Source organism: Athene noctua, chromosome 1 (assembly GCF_965140245.1).
Source record: "Athene noctua chromosome 1, bAthNoc1.hap1.1, whole genome shotgun sequence".
Classification (NCBI taxonomy): Eukaryota; Metazoa; Chordata; class Aves; order Strigiformes; family Strigidae; genus Athene; species Athene noctua.
The window spans coordinates 98,944,692-98,968,731 of record NC_134037.1 but is presented as its reverse complement, the minus strand read 5'-3'; the positions used below and the strand labels follow the sequence as shown (position 1 = coordinate 98,968,731).

Sequence of the window (24,040 nt, the reverse complement as noted above, 5' to 3'; positions counted from 1 at the left end):
CCTTTTCTGTAATCTCTGTATTCAAGATGTTACATTCTGGTCTATGCATTTCATAGAATATAGGTTGCCTGGCAGCATGTGTCAAGCTACTAAATTTTATTTTCTTAGTTTTCCTTTTTGCATTTAAACACGGGTAGCATGGACTATAGCGAGTCTTCTGTTTAGTTTTTCTTTTAACCAAGTGTTTTGTAGCTGACATCCAAGGAGTCTTGGACTTGCTCTGGGTTTATTATGGCTAAATCTGCAGAGGAAGTCCAAATGAATCACAAATAATTGTAGTCCTCAGCATAGCCATTTTGTTAACAGAATTAGCTTCATTAATCTTTCTAATCTGATAATTAAACAGAGGATAAAACATCATCAGAGCAAGACAAAAACTATGTGTTACACACACACTCCCCCACCCCCACCCCCCCCTTAAATGGTAGCTATTTGTAGTACTTTCTAAAGTTTAAAAAAAAAAAAAAAATAGAACCAAAGAGAGAATATTCCAATTACGTTTTCTTCTGGAAATAAAAATGCTGGTTCCTCTGGCAGTTTTTTAGAGACACAAAAGATAGCATTGGGGTTACATTTTCTGAGGTTTGGGTTGGTTTTTTTTCTTGCACAAATACCCAGACCTGGCAAAAAAAGTTAAATGTTTGGTGCTATTCTTGAATTTACTTCTTTCAAGGACTGAATGATTGCACATGAATAATTTTATGTGATTGAAACGGACACATTTACTGGCAAAATTTTTGTCTAATACAAGATTTTAGAAATGAACTTTTAGGAAACAAGAATGATGTTGTTATTTAGATATTGGACTGAGACTTGAGAGGTGCACCCAGTTTTCAGTCTGTTATAGACATCCTTACTTAAAACCCCAATGTGGAAAAGGTGATGAACAGGCAAGCCGGAAGGCCTCAGAGGGGTCAATGAAAACTCACTACGGAAAAGGACTAGTGTTATCTGCACAGCAGCCTATTTCTTGCAGTTGTGTGTGTCACGCACTGGGGAAGGCAGAATGATATCTTTCATTCTAAACTGAACAAACATTTAAAAAGATTTAAAAAAAAAAAAAAAAAAAACAGTTTTGTAAGTGACACGTATTTTCTTATTTCTTCTTTCAAATTTCTTTAAAACTTAGCTTTTAGTATAACTTGAACAAAGTCTCTGAATTGATGCAATTCTTGGCAGGCTGTAAGTAGGAGAGCTATTTCCAGGAAGGATACTTTTGTTTAAATACTTGATGCCAATTCTGTTTTACTATTGTGGTTTGTGTATCATGCAATGTTTGTTTATTGTAAAGTTAGTGTTTGTTGCAAAGCAGCTCAGGTTACAGATACATATGTGAAAGGACATAGAGAATATTTGTGCAGAACATACTTTTTCCTTCCATCTTCATAACCCAGCAGAAGAATTTTTATTGTAATTCTTGAAGCTTGTGTATTCATGCTTTCATCTTGGTGCTTGCTGAAGAATTTTTTTTTTTTAAACAGGGAAATAAATATTTTTGTGGTATTTTTGCAATCTTCTCCTCTTTCTATAACCAAATTTAGATAATTCTGAGGTGACTATTTCTTTTTTGCTTGTATTTCTACTTTCTTTCCTCAGAAATAGAGGGTTATCTGTGGTGAACCTGAATGGGAAAGTAGGAGACACATTTTTAAAAACTGCATTAATGTCACTAAAAATGATCAATTAAAAGGATAGCCAAACACAAACATCTTATTTTTAAAAATGAGAAGCTTGCAATTCCTTGGATGAATAACAAAACCTCTGAAGTTACTATGTTTTGGTGTCTTGACTTAAAAACTGTTTACAAACTTCTTTAGCCCTTATGTTAGGGAAAAAAAACCCTGGTCTTTTGACATAGCAGGACAGCTGAAATAGTAATGAAAAGCATTCTAAGATTTAGGAATGGGGTTAAAAGACATTGAGTATGGATCTGTTTCCAAAATAAAATTTAGGATTTTTAGAGTAACTTTAGCATAGCTTTGTTCTTGAAATATTATTTTACTTCCTTTTGTTTGGTTGTGACAACGTCATGCTACTTCTGAGCCATATATATAATTTTTGTCTCTGTACGTTCCCATGATTGTCTCTTTTCCCTAGGTCTTTTGTTCTTCATTCACTTGTGTTTTTTAATTGAAGATATTTTGGTCCTTGTATTGTGTTATTTCATTAGCTTTCTTAAGTTCTGCCTACCTGAAGTAGCTACTTAAAAGTTCTAGCAAGTGTCACTGAAGTACAGTTTGTCTATTTGCAGCATATTGAATCAAGCTGTTTCTTTCCTAATGGAGGATTAATTTCTGTCATGAATACAAATGGAGAGTACATTTAATGTGGTTGCTTTTCAGATAAGAAGGGCCTTTCTCTTTTCTTCCCAGGGAGCTGAACTGAACTCTTAACTCATAAACAGTAGTTAGTTTTTTGGTTGGTTTTTTTTTTTTTTTTTTTCAATTGGAATAAAACCTAGATGTGAGTTTTGTTGCTAACTGGAACAAACCAGCACAGTTTTACTTACAATTGAACCTGAACTAGAACTGAACCAAAGTGGATTCAGTTCCTTTCTGCTTTCTTCTAACTGGCTAATTGGTGATTTTAAGTGCAGTAGGATCTCTCTTGAAAGTTACTAAAATGTGTTGCACAGCAGTGTTTGAAAGACTGAAAATGGAAACCTCTTGTGGGAAGGGTCTGAAGGCCCAGTTTGTGGTGAGGTTTTGTGTAAGGTATATTTATTTTCTAATAGTTGGTCTGGGAGGATCTTCCCTCTGAGGCAGTTAAGACCTTTACTCATCAATGTTCCTAACTTTTGTCTTAGAGTTTGTTAGTAGGCAAGTTCCAGAATCTATCTTTTTTATAGAGGACTAGAATAGGATTAACAGGTGAAAAACTGAAGGTCAGCTTCACATCATCTAAATATCACTATTTCCTAGCACTTATTTATATCCTGCCTTTGGAGATTATTTTACTTCATTAAGAAAGGATTTGAATTTATGCCACCTCAGTCTTGGATCTTCCAACTGTTAATTTTTCTGATTAGAAGAAAAATACCACGTGCTTTACAGGTAACAGGTAGTGTTGCTTTGATATCTCAATCTGTAAGACTTCACACAATAAGTCTTAAGGGAAGTAAGGAAAAATGTATGCAGTGCACCAAAACTGTCGTATATGACCAGGAAAAGTACCAGTCAGCCCTAAGGTCTTCTGCTTATCCATGTACTTACTGTTATGCAGATACCTATTTCATGATGATTGTCCAGAGTGGAGTCAGAGGAAATATTACTGCAATTTTAGAGAAAGTCCAAATAGCTGTGTGGTTAAGTCATCGTGTTTGGGTGATTTCTGAGACTGAACAAATGTGCCAACTAGGACTTTGGTTTAGGCATATGAGCAAGCGGTTATCTGAAATTGTTCTGTAGTAAAACAAATTGACAGCATTCATTAGCTTGTAACATGTAGTAATTGGCTAACCATGATGTGCTTGCAGTCCTGATTCTCTATTTGGCATTTCATTCCTAGGTGTATAACCCCATCCGTTCTGGTTGTAGTCCTGTAGCATGACATTAAAAACTGTCCATAAGCCAAGATCATAAATGTGTTTTACATATTTTGGGACAGCTAATTATTTCCCTATGGTTTGGAGAGTGCCACTGCACTGGTGCATTAAAGAATACGTTTTGAAAAGCCTTGTGATGAAATTACAAGTCAGACCTTACCACATGATGCAATTCCTTTATTCTTAAATCAAATAACCATCTGCTTGGGAAGGTGATTGTGCTCTGAAGAGTTTCTTTTATTTCTTGAAATACATTTAGCAGATGTTTCAAGTGAATGGCTTTATGCAGACTTTTTTTTTTTTTTTTTTGTAGGTGGTTTTACTGTTCTTTAACTCAAAAAGACTAGTTTAGTGTTGTTCAGCCAAACCCAGCTCTTGCACATTGTATTTCATGTTATCTCTGGGCGCGTTCAGGTTCTTTGTACTTGATCTTCCTTACTATTATTTAAATAATGCAATCTCTATTTCTAGTGTGGACACAGTTATAGTACAGTAAAAAGTACTGTGTAACTTAGTTTTATGAAGGCTGGCGAATAAGCCTTACTGATAGAAGACATTTAAATCATCAGAATAACTGTACAGGGTTAAATAAACCAACAAAACAGCACACACACATGCCTGAAACACTCATACGGATATGAGTCTCCTTTGACCTGTTCTAGTACAGAATGCCCTTAATGGTTAGTCTAGGCAGTCTTGTCTCTCAAAGTTAGTGACTTCTTTTTCCAATCATGAAGGAATTTCTGTCTCCTTGATTTATTTTCCTCTATCATGAATTATAATTGTGGGTATTTAGAAACCCTAACCAGTTTGGGCATGTAACTGTTAAACATCTTAATAATAGTTAATACCTTGTGCAATATATACTCTCACCATCTGAAACTTTCAAGAAAGTGAAGATAATCTCTTCCTCCCTTCAGATCAGGGAGTCAGAAACTTGGTTTTGTGCAGTGACCCCTCTGTGATCATGCTGCTTGATGCCTTTGCAGCTGTTTGTACTGCTCTGCTCTCTTGTTGCATGTAAATATAGCCATCTGTCCAAGTTGACTTTCTGGAAGCTACCAGAAAATGAACCATGACCACCCTAGTCCCAGTACAGTGGTCCATAAAAGTTGTTCTTCCTTGTAATACACAAAATGAGTACGCAGCTTCTGAGTGTGCAGATGTGCATGCCTGTGCACAAGCATACATGCATTTGTGTGTCACCATGCATTCAAAAATGTTCCTCCATTGGTGCCCGGAAGGCCTTAGGTACAGTAGAACATGGAAGATCAAAGTCATATCACGTGTGATTCAGGACACTGCAATTGAATGTTGGTATATGCTATATTAAGTAATGGAAAGATTCTTGGTTTAGAATTGATTTCTGAGTACGGTGGTTATTTCAGCTGAATCTTGTTTTTCCCTGGCTGCTTCTGTTCTGTATTATGTCTGTGCATGTGTCTGGCACTGGAAAGTGTTTGATCTTTTCTGTAGGTCATGCAAGATGTTTGATGTCTTTTTGTTGACTTTTGAGTATGAGTAAATAAATGATAGAATCCCCTGTGGCCAAAATTTCTTAACTTTTATGTATCTCATTGCGGTCAATTACAATGCGGCAAGCTGTGTTATGTTTCTCTGTAATTATAATAATCAAATATGTAACATTCATAATGAAAGGCAGATTTGTGAACTTTGTGGGAGTGCACTGGCTCTGAAAGAGACCTGCTTTCTTTGGCCAGAAGAGCAAGAGGCTGTGGGGGGAAAAAAATCACAGAAGTAAACAGAGATTCTAGGGAATTTCAAGATCTTTTCTGGACAGTTTCTTTAAAAGTCAAATTTACCTCATGTAATTAATGATGTAATATATGAAATCTGTTAATTTTCAGATAATACTATTAAATAAAATTTTCTTGGCTGTTTTGGTGACCTTACAGAGCGTATTGCAAAGCTATTCATTTTAGGTGAGCTTGCTAGGAATTCAGGCGTGATTGCTAGGGGGAAGTTTGCAAGTTTAATCTTACCTCTAGGTGTTGTTTTGGTCCTGAGTTTGCTTCTGTTCCAGTAATGATGGTGTTTTGAAAGTTTCTTAATTACTTCGTTTGCAGTTATTTTGACTATATTAAAGAATGTCACTGTTAATGTCTTGTTTTCTATTAAATAAGTTAAAATAGGTACTCTAATAGTTATTTCAATTAAAGCAAAAAAATCTTGTGGTTAAGAACAAAAAATCAGCACAGACTGTCTCCAGTAATTTTCTGTTAGATTACAACTGTTATAATTTTATGTGTTTTCATGAAAATAATTTTATCAAAATTGAAATAGATGCCTCTCAAACCAACAGATGTAACCGCCCCCTGCCCTCAACCTTTGCATATATCAGCTCTTTAAACACAATCCTTTCCCTCCTCCTTTCAGAGAAGTTGTATGTTCACAGAGAAACTTTCTCTTCCCTTTCAGTAAGGATTAATACATACTGACTTCTCAAGTCCTACATGACTTAAATAACCATCTTCAGTGACAGATCATGTCTTTGGAGGTTTATACTTTAAGTTATCCAAATATTAGATAATCCTAGAACATCACAACAAAAGGTGCAAAGCACCTTTATGATTTAATTCATTCTCTTGCTTATACAGTCCATTTAGGTCTATACTCTTGTCAAAATCCTAAACAGCTTTGTGGTTGAAGGGTTTTTGCTGTGTTTCATATACTGTCTAGTTAAGGACCATCAGAGTAAAACTTATTCAACTTTATGCTGTTAGGAAGTTCAATTATGGAAAATGCATTTCTGTAGTCATTGTTTATTTCAGATCTGAGATTTATGTCCATGACTATCATTAAATCTCTCTCAAGAGACAAGCTGGTGTTTAAATGAGTACAATATACCTAGTCTTAGGTGATGTTCTTCTCTTGGAATGTAGCTAGCTGATGGACTCTGTTATGATCAAATGAGAACCTATAGTAATGGGGCACTGAACCAGTGAAGCTAGTGGTTTATCACCAGTTTACAACAGGTTTCAGTTTGCTCCATAGGACATGCAAAATCTCTGCGCTGGTGCTGTTGGCTAGAAGAAAAAGAAACACCCCCAGGTGCTGAGCGAATGATTCAAGGCTGTACAAGAATGTAAAATCTTCTTCATATTCAAATATGAAGCATTGGTGCAACCCAGATAATTGCATAGCATATTCTAATCTGCCTCATGCATATAAGATTAGAGAGACTGTGTGATTTCCTTAGCAAAATCCTAGTCTAAGAGAATTCTGTATGAGTTTCATATTTTAGAGGGTGGGAATTACATCTTGCAACTGACAGGAGGACAATGATGAGATTCTAGACAAGTTTAGGACTCGGTTTTTCAGAAGAACACTTAGAAGTTAAAAGATTGCAAAAGAAAACCTTGAGGAAAAGCTGAACTATTTTCATGATCTTCTGCATAGTTTGATTAAATTTTGTATTATTCCAGAATTGCCTAAGAAAAGTGATGCTTTGGAAGTGCTGCAGAGAAATATTTAAGCAATTTTTTGTTTGATATTGTTTTTACTGATATTAACTGAATGAAAAAGAAAGGAAATTGCCTCCTAGATATCTACCCATTAAAGTTGTTTTTAAATAAAGAAAAAAAGTACTTGGATATCTCTGATACTGCAGGAAGACAGGATGTATATCGCTTGACAAAATGAAGTTTAACCAAGAAATAGAAGAAATGGTCCAGTGGGCAGTCTGGGCCTCCAGAGACCACAGTTCAGTTCTTGTTTATCCGTAGACTTCTTGTATGACTTTCTGGCAAGTCATTTAGTCTAGCTTGTGCCTTTGGGAGTATCTCATTTTACAGATGGGGAACTGTCTCAAAAGGGTGTTGAAAATAAAATCCATTAATGACTGTGAAAATATATAAATGCCTTCAATATGCTGAAACTTGGCCATGGTTTCAGCATGGGTTTTTTCCTCTGAAAGTATGTCTGGTTTTATGGATGGTTGCCTTTTGTTCCCTGAAACAGGCTACTAATATGCTTTATTCATGCCTGTAGTTTTTCAAGATCTGTGCTGCTTTCCAGCAATCACTGTACTCTTCTGAATACACTTCCACATAAGGATTATTTTAGCAATCTCGAAATTTAACTTTACAATTCATCTTACTTGCACCTACTACAATTCTGTATTTTAACAAAAGTCACAGCAATAGCATGGGCCAGTAACACGATAAAACGTTTTGGTGATCAGTTTGCTTAGTGATAGTTCTGTTGTATGTGGAGAATGCGCCGTATATGTGCGAGACACATTGTGCAATGTGTATTGCTTACAACAAAGCTGCACTTGTATCAACTTCTCTGTCCCATTCCTAGTTTGCATCTTGTTTTGTTCACTGTTGTTCATTTGATCAGTAATGTCTTTTTAGATACCTTCTCATAGTGTCTCTCTGCATGTATAAATGCTTGGCTGCATTCAGAGAGAGGTATTTTTAGTCCAAGAGAAGGGTCAGAACCAGAACTGTTGTGATCAGGCTATTCCCCATTTCATTCAAGGATGTCTGTTATATTCAGCTGAGTTTGGCCAGTCATTCTGTTTCTGGTTACATATGTCGAAGGGTATTTCATATGTGATAACTTTCGGGGCATTTGGTGAAAAATTCATGGAAACTAGATTCTGCTGTATGCATGCTTTGTTACTTATCTATAAAATTACATTGTATAGCCTGCACCTCCTTCTAAGTGTAGTTTAATGTGCAGATTGAATGAAAAGACATGTAGTTTATATTCTAGTAATCTGACTCTTTTGGAGGTATTTATACCATTATGTTTTTAGGCATTAAATTAGAAACATTTCATACAAAATTAGAATTGAATCATTCCTTTTAATTCCATACTTGCTTTGATACATGAAAGACCTGAGATCAAAAGAAGGATTCCTGTCAGATTAGGGAATTCTGCTTTTTTGGGGGTATTCTTTTTAAATGTAAGGTCAGCTGAGACAGCTGAACTGCCAACTTCTGGCAAAAGTACTAATTGATGTGACTGATGAGACTGTCAGCATAGGTACTCACTGAAATAAAATATGGGTATTTTATAAACCTAAAAATAAGAGTATGTCCATTTTATTCTCATTGGTATTGGAACAATTTAAGACTGAAACATACTCTCATTGTAAGATAGACTCACTTTTATAAATAGTTCATTCTGCTTAGAGCATCAGCAAAAATTCTCAATCAAAAACAATAAGCATCATTTGTAATAAACTGTATATGAAAACAATCCACTTGATGGGTAGTGGAGACTTGGGTTCAGTGCTCCAGTCTGTTTCCTGAGTTGCTTCCAGTGCTGTTTGTACTTAAATGGGCAGAACAGATTTTGTGATGGTAGTTACCAGCTCCTCCAGATGCCTGATTCTTCTACAGGGATGGTGTTGGGGTTTTGTATGTGTCTATGCACACTGGGATTTGAACTGCATGAAGTATTTTACTGAAAGCTTAACCAAACAGTATATAGTGCTGATAAAAATGTAGCATTAGACATGGCTGTCTTTAATACAGCCGTCTGTTGAGTGCTGTAGCAGTTTTTTAAAAGCCACTCTCAGCATAGACATCAAAGTCTATTCATACACCTGTGCCTCTGATCTTCTAATATTTTTCCTATTTAAAAACTGCAAAGGGAGAGGAGCAGTGTTTCAAGATCAGTAGCTTTATTTAAAAGCAAAAAAAAAAAAAACCAAACCACAACCAAAACCTCCTCCACAAAACTCATGCTGCCAGTCCAGAAATTGTTAAAAATGTCTTTACTTAATAGACAACACTTTATTTATGGAAAAACACTCAAGGATGCTTTCATTTTCCTCTCCTCTGAATAACCCCTGGCCTCCCTAACACCTATTTCCTGCCTTGTCTATTTACAATACAGCTGTTGAGATCATTTGCTTGATCTATTGGTCTGATGAGATCAGTCAGACCTGTGAACTCCTCTTACCGGCTTGCTTTTGAATGGCACAGAAGCGTTTTTGTGAGGAGCTGGTTTACAGAAGGAGGAGCTTTGCATCACCATGATGCAGTCAGCAGCTGTGGCCCAAAAGAAGGAAACAGCAGAGGTGCTCCTCATGTAAAGGTCCTCTCAGGTGATGAGTGAACCCTGGAGACAAAAAAGGTTGCCCTGTGAAGCTGTCTGCTGAACAGTGACGGGCAAAGCCTGGCATAGCCTTGATGTTTTGGCATTTCCTTCCTTTCCTCATTTACTTGCTAATTTGCAAAGACCAACAGATGAGTCTCCCAGGTTATTAGCGTGAAATGGTGATCTGATTATCATCTTATTCTGCCCTAGTGCCATACTCTGATGTCACTCGTGACTTAAGGGGCAGCTCAGTGTCAATTGCTGACATCGGCGAAGCAAGGTCTGCCGTCCAATGTTGCGACAAAGCAGCGTGGCGCGGGAGGAGGCTGTGGTGGGGTGGAAGGGGAGGTAGCCTGTTCCCAACGACAGGCCCCATGTGCGGTTGCCTCAGTGTAGCAGAAGCATCAGGAAAGTTCTGGGGTTTTTGTCTGTTGAGAGCAGGACTTGGCTGAACTTCAGCAATGAGGCACGCTCCTTCCTTTTTGCTCTGTGTCTGTTTGGTCTGGCACCGACAAGGACCCATAGTCCTGCTCCCATGTCAGCCTCAGGACTGCCAGCCTGTGCCCCAGCGATGCTGCAGCAGGACCCGATCTCCAGCTCCCCACAGCCCTGCCCTTCCCAGTCCTGGGCCCTGCCGAACTGGGCCTACCTGTGAGCCCACATGTCAGCCTGGGCCTGGGTCTGGCCTGCCCCCATCCCCAGGCGGTGCCTGATCCCCAGGGCTGGGGCTGCCCGCTCCTGGCTGGAGTGGTGGGACAGAGGACAGGCCATGGCAGACGCAACCCCTTGAAGCACCCTGTCAGTGGGCATGCAATTTTACCCCTGGGCTTTACGTACTATATTTTCATTCTCTTTTAGTATTAGTGTACACCACATTGCTGCACTCAGTTTCTGAAACCGTGTGACAACTGCTACATGACAGCTATCAATTACATAGTGTTTTAGTTACAGTTTAAGTTTTGATATGGTTGGCTGCAATTTTTGTGTGGGCCAACATTAAGATACTCGAATCCAGCACTATTTAGAGTGTGCTACAATACAGGACAATTTGTAATGAGCTCCTCATTGCGGTGTCTAAATGTACAGGACTTATTCCCACAGCCTGTTAAATCTTGAAGTACAGCAGCTTGATACTGAGCACCTGTGTTTCAGGTTGAGTGGAAGTGATCCCCACAAGAGCAAAGACTCCTTCAGTTCTACCAGAATGGTGCAGAAATACAAAAAAGGATAAAGCATGTATTTCTTTCTCCCAGTGGGGATACAAAGGGAGTATTATAAACACGTGTTAATCGGCCATATCAGCTGTGTGTGTTCATTTTCCCTGTTCTGTGACCAGAGCTGATCAGTCTTGTTGGATCTGACTAGGTCACGGTGTTTTTAGCATTTGCGTAGCTGGGCTCAGTATAAACTACAGTTAAAAAAGTTACTCGGTAGTAGAACTTTTTAGCTTGTTTTCTTATCTCCTTGGAAATAGTGGTGCAAATGTATGGCGGAACAGTGCTTTGAATATTTGATTTGTAAAATTCACTGGGTTCAAGCTTTACAAGTGCTGAGGACACACACTTTGTTTTTTTACTTCAGTGAAGGTACGAGGTCCTCAACACCTCTTTGCAAAAGGATGCTCTGTTAGTAGTGAACTGGAGACCTGCCTGTGTATCCTGACTACACCTTGGCTTCAGGAGGTTTGGAAACTGTTTCCTGCATGTGCAGCCACTTGCTTTGGGAGCCCTTCTAAGTTTTCTTCTAATTCTCTTCTTGATTACAGATTGACTTGGAGCCAGAAGGGAGAGTGTATGTCATCATAGACCTTTCAGGATCATCAGGTGAAGGTAGGGACTTTCAGTATTTTATCTTACTCTTTCATGAATGGAAAGGATCCAAGGGTCTCTGCAATGGAAGTATTAGAGGAGGTGCTGTGCCAGTATCTTCTTACATTTGTATGAGCTCAAGTTAAAGTGAACACTTTTTGATGTATCTGCCTGTGAGTCAATGAGCAGTTGCAGTTCATCTTACCTTGTTAATCACCAATGGTAACAATACCAGCTAAAAGGATGGTAATGAAATGAGAATAGTTTAGTAGTATTAATTTCTAGAAGAAACTTCCAAATTCTAATTTTTCGAAGAATGCTAACAATTATGTTGGTGGAAATGATAAGATGTCAAAGGTGTGGGGTAGAAGAGTTTATTTGCTTTAAAATTATTATAATATTTGGTATTTTTCCACTAGATTTTTTTTTTCAAGTAAAGAAATGACCAAAATGTTGTAATAAGAGGTGTTTTCATTTTTATGACACAAGTTACATGTGGGGGGAAAAAAAACAAAGGAGGATGGGAGAAATATTTATTAAATTCTAAAGATATTTTTCTGGTATAAGGCAGGAACAGAGTGGGAATAACAGAATTTAAGATGAAGCAAATCTGTGTATTTTAGTCATGCTCTCAATAACAGCCTGAGCTGTTGAAATGGCCTAGATGGCTGGTTTGGGTTTGATTATTTTAAGTTATGTCAACTGACCAGCTTTCCCCAGTAGCTCATAGAGATCAACTAGATGAAGTTATCATTGGTTTATAGTAAATAAAGAAGATTCACATAAACAGCTGAAATAGAGAATGCTATGAAATGAAATTATTTTGCCTGGCACGGTTGAGAAACAGTGGAAGAACACGTTTATATTTCTGTTCTTCATAATGAATTGCTGTGCTGTGACCACAGTAGCTTGCAAAACCACGTATTGCTATAAATCCTGAATTTTAAAACCAAAGTAAACTACTATTTAAACTTCACCTTACAGCCACATTTTGTACCCACAGAAGATATGCTCTGCCTTTTTTTCTTCCTGCATATTGAAGAAAATATCAGTTAAATAGTAGTTTCCACATATCTTGTTAATTGATATACCTATGATGGAACTAAAATGTGTTTAAAGACATTGGTTTGGTTCTGTCACAGGGCAAAGATAGATGTTCTTCCAACCTTCCACTGATAGTTAAGTGATACCCAGATGAGCATAGTGTTACTATTCCATCACAAGGTGCATTCGGGTGTGTCAGACTGTGAAAGGACAGGAAGAATGGTTTTATGTTGTTCTTCAAAAGTTCTTTAAAACTCTGTAGCCTTTTATACAGGAAAAGAAAAAAATGGCTATGGTAATGTCTCCTATATTATGTTATGCATTACTCTATGACACTTGAAAGGTGCTTGGAAAGAAATTGGCAGAACTAGAATTTGTGTCACTACATTAACATTGAAGGGGGCACTAGAATGGAAACAAGCCACCACAAGAAAACAGCTTATGAAATGCTGTCTTATGGGGAGCCCTTGGGAAGACTAAGAGGCTTTAGTTAAGGTGAGTTTGGCAGAACCCTGGAGAAGTTGGTGAACTTACAAAATCCAATAGAACTTGTATAATTTTAGAGCTCTCCCATACAATTAAATAGCTGTGGAAAAGTGTTTTGTACAAGTATTGTAAAATTCTCTAAGAAGGTTATAGGCTTCCTCATAAGGAAGATTGGACCAGATTCGTACAACAGCTTGTAAACTGGTTTTATGCTGTTTTGTGATGTTTTGAAATCCTGGTTTTAGCCTGCTTTATTAGGGCTAAGTCCTCAGTAATTTTGGATGAGCATCCTCTCGCTTCAGCTGTCTTAGTGAAGCACCTAGTTTAATGTCATCCTGTAGTGAACGCTGTAGAAACACGTAACCCACATGGAAAGTAACTTACTCTGTTTCAAAAATACCTATTTCATTTGATCTGTGTATATATAAATGTATGAATGTGTATGTAAATAGAATACATCTGATATGTATTTTATGCATTTCAATGGGGCAGTTCACTGTAGCTGATCTATATTCATTGACTTTAAAAGAAACATAAGATTAGACTAAACAGATGACTTCTGAGTGGCTAGGGTTGGTTGAGGTGATTGCTACTCTTGACCCAATTTATTAACCAGGATCTTGGTTTTGAATTCCAGTCTAAGTTGTGAATAGCACAGAGTACATGGCATTCTTTGCATTAAGTGGAAACTGGTCACTATTTCACCTTGAATTCTGGAGGGGAACAAAATGGCAACAGATGAAAATAAAATTACCTGTAGCCGTAATTTTAACTGGACGAAGCAATCATGTTGCATGTTTCTCAGCAGTATTTTTTAAAAAACTGGCTCTAAAATTCTCAGCCATTGAGAGGTGGTGTATACTTTCCAACCAGTATTGTCTTGCAACTCTGTGTACTGAAAATTGGACTTGTTCCTTCTATGTGATATATGCAGGTTTCTAATTATCAGCAATCAGTAATGTAACTTCAGTTATTTGGCATGTCTAAAATATTTTTAAGATAGATATCCAAATTGTGTTTTGGTATAATTGACTTAAGGTTAGGTGAATCCATTAATGTGGGCAGAGAACTTTGTCCTCTAATAGATTGTCTCTAAGAGGCAGAAGTCTTAATTTTGCAAATGAGCCCTTACATGAATAAATGGCTATAGAAATTGAAAGTTTACTTATAAAATCCTAAATGGTGGATAAAAGTAGTACATTCTCAATAATTTTAGTAAGCTTTTACAGAATCACAGAATTGTCTAGGTTGGGAAAGACCTTGAAGATCATCCAGTCCAACCATCAACCATATCCCATCAACCATCTACACCATATGCCTCAGCGCTAAGTCGACACTTCCATACTATGGACATAAGTTGTTACCATATACCTCTTATTGCTTATCCCTCTGCACTATTTGCACTTGCATGGCAAAACAATGAGAACAGTTCATTGTTATGACTTCCTCTAAAGTATACAATTTCTCTTCTTCCTTCCCTCTCCTCTAAACTGGATAATTCATGGACTTGCATGACTTGTGAGGCTTAGGAGTACAGAACAGATGGAAGTATGACAGGTTACAAGGGGAGGTAAAGAGTGCTTCTGTCTCTCCCTGTCACATCGAGACAGACTTGTTGAGAGCCACCCTGAGATACCAATAGCAGCATCTGGCAGGTAGTTTTAGGTGGAACTGTAGAAAGAATAGTTGAGTTCCTGGCTTTGCTACTTGCAATTTTTTTCTCATTCTAAAGACAAGCTACAAATCCATGGGAGTTGTAGAGATGTGCCAGCTTCTCTGTCACTTCCTATATTGTGAAACTTCTTTCAGAAGCTGCCTGAAGGAAAAGCTCTACTTCTCCAGCAGTAACACTGCACTTGTAAGGGGGCAGCCTGGAAAGCCCAACGCTTTAGACTACTTTCCATTGGATATCTTGCAGCTGCCAGCTCTCCCAGTGGATAGTTTACATCTCAGAGAATCTGGATTTGTTTTTCTAAAACTTGCTCCCATTCAATTCTAGTCTTTGAAGCAGAAAAAGTTGAAAATCACAAATGCTAAACTATATAAAAAGCCCTTACAAGAACAACAACAAACCCCATAGGAATGTTTTTATCATCACCTTTTTTACACTATTCCAGTTTTGGAGCCTGCTCGTAGCTTCTGAATGTTTGTTCTGCACTGAGAGGGAGGGTGAGTAACTACTTATTTTAGCAATTTTTTTGAGGATTCTGTCGTCGGAACTGTCTGGCCCACATACTGAAAAGAAATGCTAAATAAACTGTTTATCATGTAGAAGATCGTGTTTTCAAGAGTTAGGATTTAAATTTTTCTGTTAAAATTTGAGCATTCCCATATTGTGCTTCTGAAAGCAGTTCAGCAAAATAATTTAGCATGCTTTGCTGATTTGGACATAGGAAGAGAGAGCGAACACAGCTCTTAAAGTAAGTTTTTTAAATTCTCCATTTTAAACTGTATAACCATTATTTCCATAACACTTGTGATTCAGGTTTTTACAGTCTCTATGTCAAAACTGATCTGCAGGGTTATTTACCTTCTGTAGATTTACTTTATTTAAAACGGCTCTGTGCGTTCAGAGTAAATACATATTTGTGTTTCCCATGAATGGAAACAGCTGTGTCAGTGGAAACTTCCCAAATGGATATGCACTAAGGTATCCATTCACAGGCTAAAATAACTGCAACAGTTAATCAGTAAATTTCTATTTATAAAAAGATTTATTTATAATTTTAATACTTTTATTGGAGTTTTTAAGTGTTGACAGATAATAACTGCCCACTCAGAACTTTAAGGAATATTTTAAAAACAAATCCCTTTGGTCAAACAAACAAATGGAGCTTCTGTAGGCCTGACAGAGCATCCGGTAGCATTAGTTGAAATTTTTTGCTTAACTTCATTGAGCCATGTACTATACCGTATGCAAGCACATAGGATCTTTAAGTGTTTCTGATAATTTGCTTTTGGGAGACCAGATCAAAATAAGGGTGATTGTTACCCTGCCAGAATATTTTGTCATATTGCAGAGCATGTGATCAATCAATTCTGCTATTAACCAAACATCTGGGACTTCACTTTATATATGCAGTTATAAGAAGAACAAACTTTGTAGTGGACGGGTGTTTGCAAGAAGTAATTAGCTGGGAAAGGTCTGTCATATTTATTCTCTGTTACTTTGCAAACTGCATCTAATGATTGCATGGGTTCTTAGTCTTGCATTTTCATATGGAGAAAGATGTGTGTATCAGTCTTTCAATGAACAGGAGACTATAAAGAAATGCTGTTTTATTCATTTCTTCAGTGTTGCTTGTTGTCCGAGGTCATATTGATTTTCTGTGTTAATTCAGTGTTGCTGGTGTGTGTGAATTATTTCTAGGTTGAAGTGCACTCATTGACTGTTTTATTGACATGCTTTGGCAGTGGTTTTTTGACTATTTTAGTGCTTATAGAATTTTGTGAGTGAAGGTTTTTGAATGATTTCAGAAATACTAAAGAGCTTCTGTGTAGCTGATCAAGATCCAAATGCAGACTGAAAGTTTAAAACATAACTATATGATGACACAATGACTGAATTTATAAACTGGAATAACAGATGGCCATCAAGTGGGTAAGAGAGGTAAATTGCCTGAGGAATGATTAAGAACATTTTCAACAAAGTCAGTTTTTACATAGACTGAAAGACAGATGCTACTATATTTAAAAGCTTGTGACCTCCCTGCTGCGTTTGTCATTGTAGATTTCTTCTTTCTTTGGAATTATTGGTTTATGTGTGACACAAATGTATACAGTTACTTATGGTAGCTTTCGACCAACTTACAAATTAAGTTACCATTTGCAATATGTCAGTATTGAATCAACGGTAGAATGACTTCAGAATGACCTTGACGCATTAGTTTTTTCTTAACTGTATTTATTATAGGTGATATAATAAAAATCCAAGAACTATTCAAAAATCTTTTTCTGTGTATTATGTCTAATCAATTGTAATGATTATTTATCATTTTTAGATGTCCCAGTTTACATTATGCAATTATCTTTCTAGATAATTACAGATTCCCCATTTTAGAGCAGGCAGTTGAATTGCAGTAAAACACCGCAGCTTATACTGGAGGTGGTAGGTACTGCAGAAAGAAGCCTCTTGGAAGTTCTTGGTTATGTCTACAAGTTATGTAGTTACAAAGGATTACATCTTTTAATACATTCATCTTCAGATTCATCTGCTCATAAGATACTTTAGTTTCGCAGGATGAAGAACTTAAGGTGGTATTTAATAATAAAATTTCCTAGATGAAGTCATGGCTGTATTTTGTGAATGCAAAACATTTTGTTTAGGTTGATTATTTAGTCTTTTGCATTGAAATATCCAACAAAGAAGTCCTTGGACTTCTGACTGCATCAGGTTATGCACTTAACATTTAAGTCAAAATATATGAGTTTAGAACAGGTTTCTTTTTATTTGCATGCTCTCAATTTCGCAAATAAAATTATTGCTGATTGGCATATGTTATGGCAGGAGAACGGAAGATAGTATCAGTAGAAGCAGGGTGTGCTTCTTAGTGTCATTTTTGTGTCTCATACTTGGTAAGTCTATAACGTAGATAGAGCTTGTTAATCAAGAACATCCACAGGATATGTTCCAGGCATTCAACTTTGATAGAATCAATAGAGCAAAAAAAATGGTATTTCTGTTCCATGTTGCAGCATCCTTTTGCAAAGATCTGTAGCAGAAAATACTTGATGGGTTGAATGCTATCTCTACATTTCTTAATGTATCCATTTGTCAGAGCTTTTGTTCCTTAGACTATTTTGTAGTTGTCATCATCATCATCATTAATTATGCTTCTTATGCTATAAGGACCCAGGAAATGAGATCTGCTTGTGCTAGGCACTGTCCTAACAGAGAACAGCAGAAGGTGGTTACACGGGAATCTTAATGTCTAAATGACTTGCATCCAGGAGCTAGTCTTTTTGCTTGGTTGTCTCAGGAATTTGTGTTAGTGAAGAGTGGTGTTTTCTTTCACTAATGTCTTCTATTGTAAATACAACTTTGACAGGTTGGGTCGTATTTGATAGGGTTTTTTATTATTATTATTTCTGATTGTTGCTGGTTTGGGATGTTCATAGTGCTGTTGAAAGATTCATCAGGTAGACCATGAAGTAGTTTTTGATAGCCATCAGCTGCTGACCTTGGGTTGTTGAACAGGCTGTGAAAGAATGCTTCCTTTCAGACTTTGTTAGTATATGACTAGATATATAAACCTCAGCTGAATATTATTCCAGTAGGTGGAGAGCAGCTCACCTCTTTCTAGAAACATTTCACAGTTTTTTAGAAAGTACAAATTGTTCATTATTCCCATGGATACATCTCTTCCATCAGGATGTATCTCTAGCCCACCTTTGCTATTCCTCCTGGCTGTAGCATCACTTTCTTAAAGAAAGTTTTCAAGTTAATCACCAGTTTGTCATTGCGAATAATTGCATTTTAAGATTTTAAGACAGGAGTCAGCCTTCTTTATTGGATTAGTTTTGTCTGTGCTGGTTTAACCACTTGTTTACAAGGTTACCTCTTTTCTAGAATATTGTTTTCTAAATGAGAATGGATGGAGAACCTATTGTATAATGTCCCATGTGTTATGGTAAACACATGGAAAAGAAGATTCCCAAAGTCCCTTAACAGCTTGACTGCAGAGTCCTTCCTATATCTTATTTTGCAGCCCAGAATTTGATTGAGCATTCATTCCTCTGTGTTTTACTGTCTAAGAGGAAGCTGATGTGTTGGAAATGGCTTAGGAAGAGCCATATAGAGTCAGGGGAGAGGCAAAGGTGGAGTCAGAGTGCGCTGCCCTCAGGGGGACCTCAACATGCCTCTGCGTCTTTTCCAGAGCTGTAGGTAGAGTGGAAAGGATCTGCAAGAATGGATCTTTTGCGGCATTGGGGCAGGCAGTCTTCCAGGGATAAAATGTAAAGTATCTGTGAAAGAAGGATGCTGCTTGATGCCTGGGAAGCTGTTTACCAAGACTCAGCAAGCCATATGAACATTGTATTTTTAGACTCAATGCTGTGAATTTTTCTGGGAGTTAGAGTAGTCTGAAACTAACTGAACAGGACAGTGCTGAACTGGCAGTGCTAACTGGATCAGTGACTTGGCTTGGGTAGGTTTATGAGTTAGAGCCCTTTCACAAATGCAGCTCCCCCTGAAAGTTCTCAGGAATATTGTGCGCTCAGGGAGATGGATTGGAAGTATCCCTATTGTAAAGTTTTCCTCCCTTCCCAGTATAAAGCAAAACACCCATTCAGAGAAACTAAGCACACATTTGTTGCTCTGCTCTGTTCAGTCTCAGTAAGGAGGATTCTGCTTCTTCTAGAGGCCTAATCTCAGATTTTTATTCATAACTTGGGTAAGGATAGGATACTACACTAGCTTTTTGGTTTTCCTTCTGTAGTCTTCCTTCCTTTAACAGAACAACAGCAAGCAGTAGTGTGTGAGCCAACTTCAACTGTAACCAGAATCTTTGTTTTCAAAACTCATTATGCAGTATCAACTGAGAACCTATTTCCTTTGAAGCTTTGGTTTTATGTAGGTAGGGTTCAGGGGATTTTTTTTTTCCCCATTCAGCTTTTCATTTCTTCAGTACCAAAAGATCAGCACTCATTCAAATCACAAGTGAGGAAAAAGGGTAATATCAAAGAAATAAAAGAAGCTTAAACTCATTTGCAAAGTTTTTTCCTTCTGCTATGCTTTCAATTTCTCCTCTTAGGAGGAGTAATTCAGAACTGTTACTAATATGTATTTTCTTTGGGGTCTTATTTGGTTTAATCTTAAAATACCTCTGTGCTGAAGTGTGGTTGCTTATTACAAATTTTTCCAGGTTTCCTTCTTTCTCTTCTTGGAACTATTCATCTATTTTATTACTATGTTTACAACTCGAAGAAATCTTTGCCCATTCAGATCTTGAGTTTCTAGCTTGTTTATTAAAAAATGAAAAAACAGAAGAAACAAAACAAAAATTCAACCCAATGCCCCGCCCACAAGCACTGCATTTATACTGATATGGAAACTTGAAGGTTATGATGGTCATCCAGACAACTTTGGCACATCTCAAATGAACAACTTCAAATAAATCTCTCGTTATCCAAAAAATCTGTTAGAGTAAGTTAATGTCGGTAGATATCTGTCATTCATCTGACTCGTGCATATTTCTTTGTTGGTGTGGTAGGTGATGATTTTCTTCTGAGACAAAACTTCATCTGTTGGTAGCATGGCATCTGAAAGCAGACATTTCTGTGTTGTTATCCAAATGGCTATAACCAGAAAGCCTTAGAGGAAAAGCCATGAAATAATAGTGTGAGAATACATATTAAGTTCTTTGCTCTTGCAAGGTAACATTGACTTCAGTAATGGCAGAGGCGTTTGTTTGCAAAAATGAACCTTGCAGGCTACCTGGTTCAAACCCAAAATTCTTTTAAAGGTATGAGTGCAAGCACAAATCAGCACTTGGTGACAGTTCAGTGACAATGCACGATCCTTTTAAACTGCATTGCTCAGTGAAGAGGTTTTCCAAAGGGGGCTTATGTAATTTTGACTTTGTGTGGCAAATGCCTTCATAACGAACATCCCTCCATGGATTTATAGCCATCCCTTGGATTGTATCCAGTTAGCTGATTGAACATCTGGTAAGCATTGTGTGTTTGTAATAAGCCCTTACTGTATAAAGCCGTCTCAAGGTTTTCAGGCAAAGATCGATGACCTTTTCTTGGCAGGCTTCTAGCTGTTTGCCAAAACAAGTGCTTCGCAGGGAGCAAGGCACTGGTAGAAGATTTGGTTTGAAGGCGCCTTTGTATTGTACTGTAAGAGTTTGTACTTGTTTAAGGAAAATTGCATTAGACTGAAATAGAAAAGTAATGAAACTCGTATACATACCATGTTCCAAACTGCTGTCCCTCTCTTCTCCATTTATGTAGGAAACACTCTGATTTCCTTCCATATGTTGTTTTTTTCCGAAAAAAATTGTGCAAGGTCCTTGGAATAGACATGTTTAATTTTACCACTGTGTATGCCTAGTGTGTGTTTTGAAGAAAATTGGAGAAAACTCAAATTAAAAACAATAGTGGTGGTTTTATATGTAAATGAAACACGAACTAGTAATAAGATTTGAAATAGAAATACATTTTTGGAAATCTGTATATGACTAGCTATTTCATAATAGAAGATGCAACATGAATTAATCCAATGTTCATTGTATAGCGTGATGTGATGTCAAAAATACTTAGAATATTATAGTTTATACATATCTGTTTTGTCATACTTCATAAAATACTTAAACTATATTCTGTTATGACTTGTTCATGCTTTGGTCTACACTTGTGTTGTTGCAGTAGTGTGCTCTGAATTGATCTCTCCCTCTTCACCCTTACACTCCCCAAGAATAGTCAAGTCTGTTTATTGTTAGTATCACTGAGGAAAGAAGTCTTAGTATAGTCTATTTTGATTAATTGGTCAGGGGATGACTAGATGAGGTAATACATACATTAAAGAAAGGTCTATCCATGTTCCTGGCCATTCTATGTACCAGTGAGTTTGTGAAAACTTTGGGAGCATTAATGTCTTTTGTGAACATTATTAACCAAATGTTTATTGCCTTCAACATAGCCTAAAAGTCTACTTCTGTTTTTAAAATACAAGTTCTATAGTAGTGTAAACAGTTGGAATCTCAAAACCTATCTATTTTTTGAGTACAGTCTTGAAAGGTTAAATATTGGAGTACAGCTGAAAACAGAAATCAATTTAGGAAAGTTCTTTCTTAGATGCTCAAAATCTGCATACAGGTGACTATTTATTCCGTGAATCCATTGAAAATAAGCATTAAAAAGGGTTGTAACATATTAAGTAAAGGTAAATAATTTTTCATGTTTTAGAAGTTATTTAAAAGAATCTATCATTTAACTGAAAAGTACCACTGTTATTTCTTGAATAAGAGCCTGAATTTTCAAACTCTTAGACTGTTTAAAAATAATAAGCAGATGTTCTATAAAGATGGCCCCATTACCTGTGCTTTTTTTGCCACAGGATCTTAAGTCATTTCAGCGTTTTTCACTTTTCATTTAGGAAGAGTGAACAATGTTAAAAATCTGTGGTGCGAAATGCGGGGTTTTAGTAAAGATAAAATGAAACAGTTGAGAAAAGTTAATACGTTATATATGTAGCAAATCAGCAAAGTTTATACTTGCTGTTACTTTTGTTTTGAGGCAATGATCATGCAGTACAGTGAGTGTCCCAGTAATTAAAGTTAGAGTAATAAAGAACACTACCCATGGGCAGCCCTTGTCTTTAGTGAATATGGCCATCATTAAGAGAGACTATTGGACTGTTTTACTGCTGGGCATGTGGTACTGTTAAATATGTGTGTTTATGCCTCGCAGTGGTAAGCCATTCTTTATACTGTTGGAGAATAAAGCAAACCATAATCTCAGTATTTTATAAGTGAGTATTACTAGCTGAAGTAAATACATAGCTAAAAATATTTTACTACAGAAGTAGGTAAAAAGAGCTGCATACAAAATTGCAGTAGTTCTGTTGGTCAGGAGCTTTGTTGGCAGGTTTTGAAGGTTGCACTTACATAGTCAGAGACTTTTTATTTTTGTAACAGCAGCTGTACTCATAATTTGGTAGACCTTCAGTCTGTGATACATCTCTAAGGCATATTAACTGAATTGGTGGATTGTGCAACACAAAAAAAAAGAATGAATGCATTATCCCAAACTATAATAGAGTGAGTTTGTGTTGGTTTGTGGTTTTTTTTTTTATTTAAAGATTTTGCTAATCATAACGTGTTCTTGGAAATGCCTCTGCAAAGGCATCTGCAGTGTTAATACTGTATTAATTGTTGTGGCACTCAGTGTGGTTTGAGAGACTTGCTAATATTGCTTCTCCTTCCACCAGCTCTCTCACCACTGCCTCACCTTCATGCAGATACAATTTAGCTGAAAGAAGAGAAATACTCTGGTAAACTCTTGTGCATAGTAGGAGTTACCTCTGAAATAATGAGGTAGAGCAGTTCTTTTTCATAGGTACCTTTAACTGTCCTCGAGAATTTACTCTTTTCTCCGCTAGAGCCTTTTCATGGTTGCTTTGTACCTGTGGGAGTAAAAATTGTTTTGCTGCTATAAAAGGCAGTTTCTGAACATAAAAATAACAGAGTAGAGCATGTGTGTATTACTTGCAAGTTAGAGTTTTTAAAAGAAAGCTTCAAAGAAATCAAGATGCAAGTCCAAAAGGGAAGATCGACCCCTTTCATTATTTCTCTGGATTTTCAGAAGGGCTATACTAAGGAAAATATCGTAATATGGATAGATACTCTGATTTAAACAGTGCCTAGTCATTTGGGGTTTCTTGATGCTATGACTTTTAGTTTGCTTTTATTATTTCTGCCATGTTTCTTTAATGTATTCTTCTGAAAAAGTGAATTATATATGGTATCAGGAATAATGTAAAATATAATCTGCAGTAGCATCTTTAACAAACAAGCTGCCTGATATGTTAGACTTTCTGCTATTGCATGCATTACAGATCCTTGATTTCTGTTATATTAAGACTAGGGTATATTTCTCAGAAATTATTTCTGTAACACACACTAAACCACTAATAAATAGTGAAACAGTATCAGAATCTAGGGCAAAATACTCAGCCTGAATAAATCTGGGGAGTTTCAATAAACTCCAGTTTACACCAGTGACACTTCTTCCTCCAAGGTAGAACAGATAGAAAATATCTTTTATATTAGTGTTGCAAAAGAACCCTTTCTACTTAATTCTCTGTCTGTAATTCCCAGATCAATACCAGGAACTTGGATCTTTGCAGTTAATTCTTAAGCATGTGCTTTTCATCTTTATTAGACTGTTTTCAAAAAATCCTCGATACTGCATTTGTTAACTTCATCCCATCATCTTGGAAGTCTGCTCTGCTGTGAATGCTATTTAAAAGAAACATCTTCCATGCAATTCATGAATTTTCCATAGTAGATAAGTCACCCAGGGTATCAGTTCACCTCTGTCTAAAATGTTGGAAGCAGCTGTACTTTTCAGAGCA

At 36.8% G+C, this 24,040-nt stretch overlaps 1 protein-coding gene across 2 annotated transcripts in view; it reads left to right on the top strand.

Moving 5' to 3' along the window:
- Positions 1-24,040, top strand: part of PRKCE (protein kinase C epsilon) — a 300,873-nt gene that overhangs the window by 90,330 nt on the left and 186,503 nt on the right. For both annotated transcript variants that reach the window (XM_074897081.1, XM_074897080.1), the window contains exon 2: positions 11,388-11,451. In XM_074897081.1, coding sequence (XP_074753182.1) covers positions 11,388-11,451 — 64 coding nt within the window. The remainder of the gene's footprint in view (positions 1-11,387; positions 11,452-24,040) is intronic.